The sequence below is a fragment of the Xenopus laevis genome, chromosome 1L (assembly GCF_017654675.1).
Source record: "Xenopus laevis strain J_2021 chromosome 1L, Xenopus_laevis_v10.1, whole genome shotgun sequence".
NCBI lineage: Eukaryota > Metazoa > Chordata > Amphibia > Anura > Pipidae > Xenopus > Xenopus laevis.
In genome coordinates, this window is record NC_054371.1 from 25202559 (window position 1) to 25216143 (window position 13585).

General features: G+C 41.0%; 1 protein-coding gene across 13 annotated transcripts in view; it reads left to right on the forward strand.

Moving 5' to 3' along the window:
- Positions 1-13585, forward strand: part of ablim2.L (actin binding LIM protein family member 2 L homeolog) — a 128134-nt gene that overhangs the window by 27085 nt on the left and 87464 nt on the right. For 5 of the 13 annotated variants that reach the window (XM_041581533.1, XM_041581544.1, XM_041581575.1 and 2 more), the window contains exon 1: positions 9674-9758. In XM_041581533.1, coding sequence (XP_041437467.1) covers positions 9743-9758 — 16 coding nt within the window. In that variant the 5' untranslated portion in view covers positions 9674-9742. 13 annotated transcript variants of the gene reach the window in all.

The following is a 13585-nucleotide window of genomic DNA, read 5'->3' on the forward strand; positions in this document are numbered from 1 at the left end:
CGGAGAATGATAGGGTTGGGGGAGTATTGAAGATCAGTACTTATCAGATATAAGTAGGGATGCACCGAATCCAAGATTCGGTTCGGGATTCGGCCAGGATTCGGCCTTTTTCAGCAGGATTCGGATTCGGCCGAATCCTTCTGCCCAGCCGAACCGAATCCGAACCCTAATTTGCATATGCAAATTAGGGGCGGGAGGGAAATCGCGTGACTTTTTGTCAGAAAACAAGTTAGTAAAAACTGTTTTCCCCTTCCCACCCCTAATTTGCATATGCAAATTAGGGTTCGGATTCGGTTCGGTATTCGGCCGAATATTTAGCGAAGGATTCGGGGGTTCGGCCGAATCCAAAAAAGTGGATTCGGTGCATCCCTAGATATAAGGTGAGGTTGAACATTGGCACTTCTTCAGATGTAGGAGGTACAGGTATGGGACCTGTTATGCAGAATGCCTGGGATCTGGGGTTTTCTAGGTTTTCCATAATTTGGAGCTTCATACCTTAAGTCTACTAGAAAATCATGATTTTGCTTCCAATAAGTATATATCTTAGTTTGGATCAAGAACAAGCTACTGTTTTATTATTACGGAGAAAAAGGAAATCATATTTAAATTTGGATTATTTGGATAAAATGGAGTCTATGGGAGACAGCCTTTCCGTAATTAAGAGCTTTAGGGATAACAGGTTTGCGATAACCGATTCTATACCTGTAACTGAAGATTGATATTCAACATACAACATTGTTCAAGAGCTTTGCTTATTCAGATGTAGAATTGTATTTAAGGTTGATTCTCAGATGTAAGGAAGTATTAAATATGGATACTTTGGGAATACTGAATACAGATGTAGGAGTTCTTAGGGGAATACTGTGATTGGCACTTATCAGGTGTAAGATGGTGTTTAATACGGACACTTCTTTTGGTGTAGGTGCTCGTCATCAACCGCATTCTGGCCTCATCACGAGCTGAAGGTACTGAGGTACTGAAAACTGATCATCCTATATAAGATACTATTGACGATTGCTGTTTATTCAGGTTTTAAAGAGAAATGAATATTGTTAAACTGACCTCATAAAACAGGTGGATCTTTCCCTGGTTGTCCACCTTGAGGTGGATGATATTGGGCCGACCACAAATGCAGTTAAATGCAGGCTATCGGGGCAAGGACTACAACAATGAGACAATTCAGTCCACTCCTTGACATGTTTTTAAAATCTGAGGTTCAATACAATATCTGGCCAATCTACAGACAGATATCCGTCCCATCAAACGGCCCCATACACTTAAATCTGCCTGTGTATGGCCACCTTAAGGGCTCTTACACATGGGCGGTTTCTCCTGCGCTCCCCTGCATTGCACTTTATTCCGTTCAGCTGCAGGGGAGCGCAGGAGTAGACGCACTCAATTATTGTGAAGGGGACTATGCACACAGATGCATTTAAGCGGCAAATGAAGGTGGAACGCAGCATGTTGCATTTCACCTGCGTTCGGCGCATACATGCATCTGTGTGAGTACACCCCCCTTCACAATAATTGAGTGCGTCTACTTTTGCGCTCTCCTGCGGCTAAACGGAAGAAAGCGTAACGCAGGGGAGCGCAAGAAAAACCACCCATGTTTTAGAGCCCTCACTCAGATGTTAAAGAACACTAAAAGATAAGTCAACCAAAAAATATAAATTTGCCTAATAAAAGAAAACTTAATTCTAAGCAACTTTCCAATATGCATTTATTAAATACATATGCAAGTAACTTATATACCATAGAAAATTTGTAATGAATGTGTATTACAAAGTTGCTTAGAATTATATTTGTTAAAATGTAGGAGAATGCTAAAGATTGGTACCCATTATAATTGGACCCATGCGACTACATCCGACCTGCATGTTGCGTTCTGTCGATCCGACACCACACAACAAAATCTCTGTGTAGTTAAACCCTAAGAGAACATTGAAGATTGATTCAAGGGAAATATTCAAATAATAATAACCATTTTTAATGATAAAGTGGAGGTGCAACGAGGGTGTGACTACATTCTATTCTTAGGAAAGCGTTAAACGTTCATTCTTGTTTGGATGTAACAAATTCTTGAAGACTATTATACCAATTAAAGGATCAGTGTAGCTTTAGATCTTCATTTATATATGTTGTGGCACCAGATATTGTTCAGATGTGCAAATCATACATGTGCCCAGAGGTAGGCAACCGTCAGCTATAATTATCACTGCATGTAGATATTTATTTCTTAGTCGACTTATGTACAATGGTAGATGTAATTACAGGCATCATTTTTTATTCATCTGGCACGCTGAGTGTTATTATAATAATGGTCTGATTACGTGAGTTAAAAAAGCTTAATGGGGGAAATTATATTTGTGCCTCACAACAGCACGTTTTTTATACCTACATAAATAAGCCCTGTACCAGGTTAGGCTTTCTGCATGTACTGCCTGACCTATTCACAGAATTTCCCACATGGGAGTCAGTGGATGCATTCTTTTGCATACATTTACATGCGACAGTAAAATAGTTTAACAGCAGACCTATAAAGAAGCAGAACAACATGGACACTGTTTAGGATTTAAAACATTGTTATTAACTGGTTGTGGGGCAAGGTGCAAACTGCAAAAACAGAGGAAATGCCCGTGTTTTTTTCGCATTTTACCCTGTACCCTAGAGTCCTGCACGGGTCCATCCCAGACCCGCTAACTGTGAACCAAACCCGCTGACCCGGTATTGTAACGTAGGGTTTCCCAAACCCAGAACAAATCCCAAGGTCAAGGCTCAAATTTCCATCGATTCTGGGGGAGCCCTCTGCTACTTTGATGCAGCCAGGTCTTATAGTGTGAGGACCAAGGGGAAAGTTCTGGGCTGGTGAAGGAACCGAACGTATCATAGTAGGACGGGGAACTGGACACATAGTCAATGTTCAGGCCTGGTACCAATCAGACAATGCAGTACAAAATCAAGAACCAGAGACGTAGTCTGGGTCACAGACTGGGGTCAGAACCAGCTCGGTAAAAAATCAGAATCCGAAAAATGTCAGTAAATGGGCAGAGGTTGGTACAGGCAGCGAGTAGCAGTAGTCAGGGACAGGCAAGGGTCAAGGATCAAGATCAGAACAGTATGAACACACCCAGGAACTATGGAGATAGACCTACGTTGGGCAGTGAATGTCCGGGACAGGCAAGGGTCAAGGATCAAGATCAGAACTGTATGAGTGCACTCAGGAACTATGGAGATAGACCTACGTTGGGCAGTGAATGTTTGGTCCAGGCCCCTATAAATATTCAAATTTCGCGCAAAACCTCGCTACCAGAACCTACCCGCACTACCCCAATCTTCAGCCTGACTCCAGACCCTTGCAAACCAGAAATGATGTCACTTCGGAGCAGGGTCGGACTGGGGGGCCCGGGCCCACCGGGACTGCTGGTCCAGGGCCCCCCTTCAGCCCCGCTACTGCGACACGCCGAGCTCGGCGCGACTGTGTGAATGCGCCGCTCGGTGTGCACGCAAGAACACCGCCATGCGCATGCGCAAGCAGCGTTGCATGCACGAGTGACGATGCGCATCGCCAAATATGGGTTTTTTTTTCAAAATTTTAATATTGGGAGAGGGTCGGGCCCACCGGCATTTTTCCCGGTGTCCCGCCAGGCCAGTCCGACACTGCTTCGGAGTTGGATGAACCAGGTTGGGTGAAAATGCTAGTTTGAATTTGAGAAGATGAGGGGGATGCGACCCTGCGCACCGTGCACATGGTCAAGGAACTAGGTCTTTCTGCCCAAAACCCAACCACTTTGTGGGTATTCCGCGGGTACCCAACCCAATGCAGGACTCTACTGTACCCTGCTTTGGGCCAGAAATCACTTTCTGATCATTGTGCACAGGGGGAATCACTATCTTGGATTTTGTTAGAAGTGTCAGTTTCACTGCACATGTTCAGCGTGGTCTGGGCAGCTATTGAGATTTCACATGTCATAAAAGCTGGTGCTACAGGGCTGATTATTAAATCCACTGGTTTCTGAGCTGTCCTGTAATTGGAATCTCTATTATCTGTATTGCCATGTAATGGAAATCTGAATTATTAATCAGCTTTGTATTGTGAATTGAATTTATATAATGTATATATATATATATATATATATATATATATATATATATATATATATATATATATATATATATATATATATACATACAGTATATTGTGAGTGTCCCTAAGCTCAGTAAGTGACAGCAGCACAGAGCATGTGCAGTGAATCAGCAGAAAAGAAGATGGGGAGCTACTGGGGCATCTTTGGAGACACAGATCTTTACTGCTAAAGGGCTGTGGTTGCCTTGGGCTGGTACAGAAGCACAAAACATAATGTACAACATGTGTAGCTACTTCTTTAGTTAGGCTTTAGTTCTCCTTTAAAGTTGATTTTGATTTATTTTTATGGTTCGTTGTGCTGCATTTTTAAAAAGAGCAATATTATCTCTATAAATGCCATTACCTGCCTCAAAATAGAAGTTCATTGTAAGTGTACTTTCACTGAAAACTATATTCATGTAGGCACAGAAAGAAAATTTTAAAAAAAAAAACACCAAGTGCATAACTTTACTAAAACCCCTGTTTATGTCTTTATTAGTTAGTTAGCTGGTGAGGAATCTCATACATTTCTAATGGAAGCTGCTGAAAACATCACAGAGTCACAATACAATTACACAGAGCAATATCTTGGATTTCAATTAAGTTCCATGCCAGTGACCTACTTGGAGTTGATTAGGAAGAAGCTCAGCGTTCATGTCAGTGTTCTGCAGCTGTTCCAGAAAACAAGCACGTTCCCCTCGTTACAAAGGTTAATCTTTCTAGGCTTTATTATTTTTTTTAACGAAATAAAAGTTTAAATCTTATGATCAATTACAAAAGAATGGCAACCTTTTGGATCTTGAACATTGCAGGGCAATCATATTCGATTCAAATTAGAAGAAAATTGGATTTTTTTTTAATGCTCGATTTTGTTTTATTTTTTTTAGTTTTCCAATTAGAATTCATCATCTCATAAACTCCTATGCCCTAAGAAATATATGTGTAAAAATGGGTTAAAGAAAACCCCAAACCAGGTAGCTGTTTCTTTTTTAATAGTGAATTCTAACCAATTACTAACAGTGTCGATCTCTGACATAGAGCCGATTTGTCTACGTCATAGTCATTAGGGGCGGGCAATGTTCTGATAGGCTGGGGAACAAGAGCAAACAGCGCCCCACCCTATCAGAACATAGCCCTGTCCCAAGCACATCTAGGAAAGGTTAGCGATATCTTGGTTTATAAGGGAATAGTCACACAGTCCTGTTAAAATCCTTTAAATCTCATTAATTTCACTGTTGTATTTCTAATGCTGTGATATTTCCTGCTTAACAAGAGGCAGGAGCAGCAGTTTGTATTAGCAATCTTCATTGGCTGACTGAGCTCAGAAATAGCTCGTACTAATATTTCAGGAAAATATATTAATGTAACCCCTTAAAGGAGCTGTCCACCTTTAAATTAACTTTTAGGGTCAAATTTATTAAAGGGCGAAGTGACTAACGCTGGCGAAAATTCACCAGCATGACGTCATTTCCGAACTTCGCCAATTTACTAACGGTCGCCGGTGTAACTTTGCTAGCGAAGGAGATAGACTCTAGCGGTACTTCGCTCCCTAATGAAAGGCGAATTTGCGCTCTGGCGAATGGACGTAACTACGCAAATTCATGAAGATGCGGATTTTACTGAACGTTACCACTTGCGCCAGACTTGCCTTCACTACCTCAGACCAGGCGAAGTGCAATAGAGTAGAATAGAAAATTTTTGGGGTAACTGGCTTCCCCCCTACATTTCCTAACATATTGCACATAAACTATACACTGGGCTAATGTGAAGAGCATTATAACAATTTTATTTTATTTTTTTAAGGTTTCCCGGGCTTGTGTAGTGTAATGTATTGGCTGCAACATATACTTCCATTGAACTTGCCGCCGTATGCAAATTAGGCAACACTAGCACAATTTCGCTTCGCTTGGCGCAGTAACGCCAGCGTTCGGCGCCCTGGACGTAACTTCGGATTTTAGTGAATTAGCGTTGTCCTGGCGAATCTACGCCTGGCAAAGTGTTGTGCTGTGAGCGAAGCCGTCGCTGGCGAATTTTCGGAGGTTAGTGGATTTGCCCCTTAGTATGATGTAGAGAGTGATATTCAGAGACGATTTGCAATTGGTTTTCATTTTTTATTTGTGGTTTTTGATTTATTTATCTTATTATTCAGCCCCTCAGTTTGCAATTTCAACAATATGGTTGCTAGAATCCAAATAATCCCAGCAACCATTCATTCAATTAAATGAGAGACTGCAATATAAATAAGAGAGGGCCTGACTAGAAAGATGAGTAATAAAAAGTAACAGTAACAATATATTTGCAGCGTTACGGAGCATTTGGTGTTTATATGGGGTCAGTGACTCCCATTTGGAGCTGGAGAGTGTAGAAGGCAAAAAGCTATAAAATAAATAAATAATGAAGACCATTTGAAAAGTTGCTTAGAACAGGCCATTCTATAACATACTAAAAGTTAACTTGAAGGTGAACCACCCCTTTAAATTTGGATATTTAGGATTGGCCATGCAGGCTTAACAAACATTTAATGATAAGTTGCCTGTGGTATATACGAATGTACCCAATTGGCATGTATCGCTTTTACTACATACCTGTACACTAAATATAATAACAGCAACATATCGTGTTCCTTTAGGACTAAGCAGTTGTCGTGCCCTGGACAATATAAAATATGACATTTCTAGCAATACCTGTATTTATTTTTCAGTTCAGTTTTCCTTCCTAATTCAACATGGAGTCAGTAAAGCCTCATATCAGGGACAGCCAACCTGCAGCTGGAGACTACTGAGGAGTTTTAGGAGTGCAGGTTCAATAGACTTCCATAATTGGGGGGCAATTATGGAAGTCTATTGAACCTGCACTCCTAAAACTCCTCAGTAGTCTCCAGCTGCAGGTTGGCTGTCCCTGATATGAGGCTTTACTGACTCCATGTTGAATTAGGAAGGAAAACTGAACTGAAAAATAAATACAGGTATTGCTAGAAATGTCATATTTTATATATTTAACTTATTGAACCAGCCTAAAGGTTCAGCATCTCTATAGTAGTAATGACCCAGGCCTGAAAGTTGTCACAGGAGTTTCCCATCTTGGATTTAGTTAGAAGTGTCAGCGACACACACATGCTCAGTGGGCTCTGAGCAGCTGTTGAGAAGCTAAGCTTAGGGGTCATCAAGCAGGGATACTTAAGCTCAGTAAGTGACAGCAGCACAGAGCATGTGCAGTGAATCCGCAGAAGAGAAGATGGGGAGCTACTGGGGCATCTTTGGAGACACAGATATTTATCACTAAAGGGCTGTGGTTGCCTTGGGCTGGTATAGAAGCTTAAAACATAATGTGCAACATTTGTAGCCTACTTTAATTAAGCTTTGGTTTTCCTTTAAACGCTCTGATCTTTAGTAACCCGTTTGGTAGCTTTTTTTCCAACCTGATTGGCAGCAGGGAGATGAAAGAGTAGAACAGAGATCAGTTGTGAGGGCCACATGTACAGATGCAGTATTTCAAGCTATAAAATACATTTATGTGTCACATTATTGGCACCGCATTTGCTCAGAGCAATTCACGAGATTGCTGTTGTGCGAAATTCCTAAAGTGCTTGCCAGTAAATCTGAGATTTAAAGAGATATGTACAAATGGAAAAGACTTGGTGGAGGAGGCAACATATTGCAACAGTTTGCTGTTGTTGCAGGTGTATTTATCCCTATTATGTGCCATGCATCAGCGCAACTAATTCTGACTTGTAGTTGTTGTAGGTATAAATAGTACTAGGTGTAAATGCTAGTGATGACCATGTTGACAATTTCTGTTATTGAACCTGCATTCAACACAACCCAATGGACCCATTAGCCTTATATATCCTTATTGGTGGAGCTGAACGTGATCTGGTGAGGTCTATGTCTATACTACATCTATCTCTAAAGTCACTGGAGGAGACTGGTCAGTTTAGTATATATAAGGCTAGAAGATACATTGGGTTGGGTGTGAGTGGTGGTACTAATGGTTGTGAGAAGATATTATACAATTAATACGAGTGAAAGGCCTGCTCTGGGCCTGTGCAACATATTAAACGGAAAAGGCTTTTTAAAGGGTTAAACAAAGAAGAAATACGGGATGTCTTTAAAATGCTACTTGAGAAATATACATATCAGTATATTAACCTAGTAAGCAAGGAACGTCGTCACAAAGTAAAACATTTGTGGTTTGACAGAATTGTTGGTATTTCATTTGAAGCAGCGTAGGTGGTACTTCACAGTGTGAGGACAGTGAGGTTGTTGAATGCACTGCTGGGTGGCTGATTCTGTTAACACCTTTAAGAGTTTCTTGGATGATTTCTTAGACAAGCATAATATCCAGGGCTATGGTGATACTAAATTCTACAAATAATATAGATATTGGTATACTGTATATAGTTCACTGGGTGTGTGTAGTTGGGATTAATTTGAAGTGGTTGAACTTGATGGAATTATGGAATTGGCCCTTTAAACAGGTTTTAAATGGTGCTCAGTGGTTTCATTATTTGTTAACAGTGCTTAATGTTACAACTCCTGTCACATAACACATTGATGCTTGCTTGCTACCCGTTATCCAGAAAACTCCTAATTACAGGTAGGACATCTCCTATAGACTCTATTTTAAGCAAGTAATTCTAATTTTAAATATTAATCCCCTTTTCTCTGTAATAATAATGCAGTACCTTGTACTTGAAAGTAACTAAGCTGCATGAATCCATATTGGTGATATAACCAGTGCCGGGCCAATGCGGGCTGGCGACCTAGGCAGCCTGGCCCAACAAATCGACCAAAACGCGAGTGCGCATGCGCGGAAAAACACAAGTGCGCATGCGCGAAAAAATACGAGTGCGCATGCGCACTTTCATTTTTCACGCATGCGCACTAGTATTTTTTCGCGCATGCGCACTTGTGTATTTTCGCGCATGCGCACTTGCGTATTGGGCGCTTTGCAAAACAAACGCGCACGTCGGCCAGAGCAGGGACCGGACTAGGGGATATCAGAGGCAGAGAAGGTGTGTGCCTGTGGCCCCTCCAGCTTTGCACCCTAGGCACGTGCCTACTCTGCCTACCCCTAGTTCTGGCCCTGGACATAACAAATATATTGGGGTTATCTAATGTTAAAATTACAGAAGGACCCGATATCCAGACAACCCCGGGTCCCAAGCATTCCAGATAATAGGAATGTTATAAACAGCATGTTACAGGCCCATCCCATTTTATCCATCATTGTGCTTGAATGAGTCCCATAGTGACTTTCTCACATGCTGATTCTGGTTGGTCCATAGTTCTAAGCAATTGCTCCTCAATGAGGTAAGTCAAATCATGTTATGGGGAGAGGTATTTCCTAAGTCTGGGCATGGGAGCTGTAACATATCTCAATGCTGAATCTCTAATTTTAGCAGCAGGCACGGACAGCTTGGCTTGAGTTGCTGCTCATGAGTGGGAATAGCAGGAGTCATATAACCATCTGTAGGGACAGTGTTAGTGTATCAGCCTGGTACATGTGACCTTCCAGCTGGCATGTGAAATACTCACTGGGTACAGGCCCTTGGCACTTAAACAGTTCCAAGCAACTCTCCAGGACTGTCTGTGACTGTGGTGCCCTGCGTGTGTCTGGATGCCGGAAGGTATAGGTATGGCTTCTTTCTAGATTTAATGGGGGGATCAGCATTAATACAGGGGGTACAAATACACGTGACTGCTCTGGGTTGATCATAGAGCTTCAGGAAGACAGCAGGCCATTAGCATACTTACAGTGCTGCACAATTTATTTGGCGCTCTAAAAATACATGTCAATAATAAATAATAATACTGCAGGGTAGTATGTGTGTAGCCCAACCATTGCACTATTTCTACAGGAGTGAGATTTAATGGGGTGCTAGCATTGTATTTACCTTTGTTCCTTTGCTGCAGGTCTGGGGCTTTCACACCAAACCACACCAGTGTTCATCATTATTTAGTACCAACTACTAACACATAACATAGGGGTGTACAATAATATAACATACTTAAGATGTACAAGGACTTTATGAAACCGGAGCTTACAATCTAAAAGGGTTAGGGTTGGGTCATTTTTTTTCACCACAATATCTCTATAATACTATAATATATATATAATACATGTACAGTTATTGGATTTATTATTCTAAAACTAGTTGTTATCCAATAAACTCTGAAATACACATATTCTATTTCCCAATACCCATTTAAACAAAAAAATCTTTTTCCTATTGCTTTTTTTTTTTTGTCTCTAATACTATGACAACACATTGTACTTGAGGAACGCTTCTATAAATCCATGGTGCCAAATATCACCGTTTATATTACTTTTTGTGTGACTGTTTTTGAGTAGAGCGTGATATTCTGAGACAATTTGCAATTGGTTTTCATTTTCTATTATTTTTGGTTTTTTGCTTTTTATTCAGCAGCTCTCCAGTTTGCTGTTTCACCAATCTGGTTGCCAGGATGCACATTACCCTAGCAACCATACATAGATTTAAATAAGAACCTGGAATATGAATAGGAGAGGGCGTGGATGGAAAGACAAGTAACAAAAAGTAGCAATTACAATACATTTGTAACCTTACAAAACCAGTTTTTTTTATATTGGGTCAATGACCCCCATTTGAAAGCTGGGATGAGGATGAGGCAAATATTTCAAAAACTATAAAAAAGAAAAAATGAAGGCCAATTGAAAAGTTGCTTAAAATCAGCCATTCTGTAACATACTAAAAGTTAACTTAAAGGTGAACCAACCCTTTAAGGCATTTGCCCCACGTTATGAAAAGATGTATTTTTTGTAAAGCCTCAGGACCACAGCATTCTAGATAAGAGATCTCATACCATATAAGGGCTTCTTACTCAATTCAAGGCTTCCATGACAGAGGGGCCTTAAGAAACACCAAGGTCCAAATTGTGGGACGTGAAGGGAGCAGTACATGTGGTGGAGAGGGTGGATTATGGGTGGGGTTTGGACAGGGCCACCATTAGAAATCACGGGGCCCCTAACTACAAAATATTCAGGGCCCCCCTGGTCAACACCAACTCCAGATCCCGCCCACTCCACACCACAGTTAAAAAAACCACACAGACATCAGCGCTATAAAAGGTAACCCCCCCCCCACACACACACAAGTTATAAAAAGCTATTGATGGTCAGGGACCCAATATCAGTTAAAAAAACTGTGGCAGTAGGGCCCCCTATAAAAGTTTTTTTTTTAAAAAAAACATTAGTGGTCAGGGCCCCCCTACAAGTTAAAAATAATGGGTGACCATTGGCACCAGGGCCACCCATTAGCTGGGCCCCCCTTCAGGCTCGGCCTGGTACAGCAGTACCCCCTGTGCCCCCCTGATGACGGCCTGACCATGAGAGTGTGGGGCATTTTTTTTCATTGGAGCCCCATTCTACTTGTTGGCAGGATCCACGGCCCAGGTGACCAATCATGGTCCAGCTTGGAACATCGCAATGAAAATTGATTAACAAGTGAAAAAAAGGGGGCAGCTCTTCTACTTTCTATTAACTTGTATAGGATTTTTAGGGGCGCATACACGTTGGTTCTTACAGAACTTTTGGCCCAATCCCCCCCCCCCAATCCTGTCCTTATAGGCCAGTCCTTGCAGGTTTCTAAAAGCTTAAAAAAGTCACAATACTGTCTGTGTAAAATAACTGCTGGAGTTATTAGGTATTTGTGGCTGTATGGCCAGGGTGATGAGCCTTGCTAGGCAAGATCACCTCTTTAAGACACCCCAAAACTCACTTATAAACGCTGGACAAATTTGCGCCTCGGCAGTAGTCCATAGCAACCAATCTCTAATTAGCCAGCTGCAAATAGAAAGATGAAAGCAAACATCTGATTGGTTGCCCTGGTGCAAATGTTCCCAGTGTTTATAGATGATTCCCCTGTTTCCACTCTTTACCTTGAACGGTCACCCCCTTAATTAAAGTTTTTGTTTTTTTTAAACAACGCCTAATTGACGATTCAGAGTCTGTTTAGCTTCTATAGCTGCTTAGTAAATGTTCTCCAGTAAATGAGATAACCAGCTCTCCCTCTGCTTTCAAGGTCCCTCTCATTTATATTAACAGAGTATTGGCCCTTCTAAAGTGCCATTGATTTTACAATAATGTGTGCAGGCAGGTGGGCAAATCACATTGAAGTAACCAAGACTGGAAGCACAATCATTGTTGTAGGCAAAGTAGCATGCGACAGAATATAAACATCACAGTGTGGGGTCTGTACGTGCCTCTGATATGTACTTTATAAAAGCCTGTGTGCCCTGATTACCGATGGTCATAACACGACTGGATTTTCTTTTGATGGAATTTGATGTTTACAAGGAAATAGATTGTCCTGTTTACAAAGCGTTGGTAGGCATTGCATCAGTATCAGTTGAAACTCAAATACTGACCTTGTTGATATTGAAACTTTAACTTAAAATGTAATTTTCAACAACTTTGTAGATTTAACTGGCCTTAGAGAAAAAAACCCAAGGGATTGTTCACGTTTGAGATAACTTTTATTATGGTGTAGAGAGTGATATTCTGACAATTTGCAATTGGTTTGCATTTTTTTTATCATTTGGGGTTTTTGAGTTATTTAGCTTTTTATTCAGTTTGCAATTTCAGTAAGGATGCACCGAATCCACTATTTTGGATTCGGCCGAACCCCCGAATCCTTTGTGAAAGATTCGGCCGAATACCAAACCGAATCCGAATCCTAATTTGCATATGCAAATTAGGGGTGGGAAGGGGAAAACATTTTTACGTCCTTGTTTTGTGACAAAAAGTCACGTGATTTCTCTCCCCACCCCTAATTTGCATATGCAAATCCTGCTGAAAAATGCCGAATCTCGAACTGAATCCTGGATTCGGTGCATCCCTAAATTTCAGCCATCCGGTTGCTAGGGTCCAAATTACCCCAGCAACCATGCATTGATTTGAATATAAGACTGGAATATGAATAGGAGAGGCCTGAATAAAATGTTTAGTAATAACAAGTAGCAATAACAATTAATTTGTGGCTTAAAGGGGTGGTTCACCTTTAAGTTTAATATGTCTTACAATGGCCAATTCTAAGCAGCTTTTCAACTGGTATTATTTATTTTGTATAGTTTTTGAATTATTTCCCTTCTTTCCAACTTTCAAATGGGGGTCACTGACCCCATCTGAAAAAAAAATGCTCTGTACTAACCCATAAATGATATCCTAATAAGTGATCCAGTCAAAGAATATCACATTGACATACACAGTATATATTGCACTTTTACATATTCTGCCACCATTTTGTGACGTTCTGTGTCTAACACACTGATCACCTGACAGGAAATAACACAGGCCCTGCCTGTAACATGAAGAAGTGTGCTCTGTCCATACATTGGCTTATGTAATCTAGCAAGTTTGTGTGCCCTTGGTTTGTGTGTGAGCACAGTGCCTCAAATGAGACAGAGGGCAAACTTTAGTGCG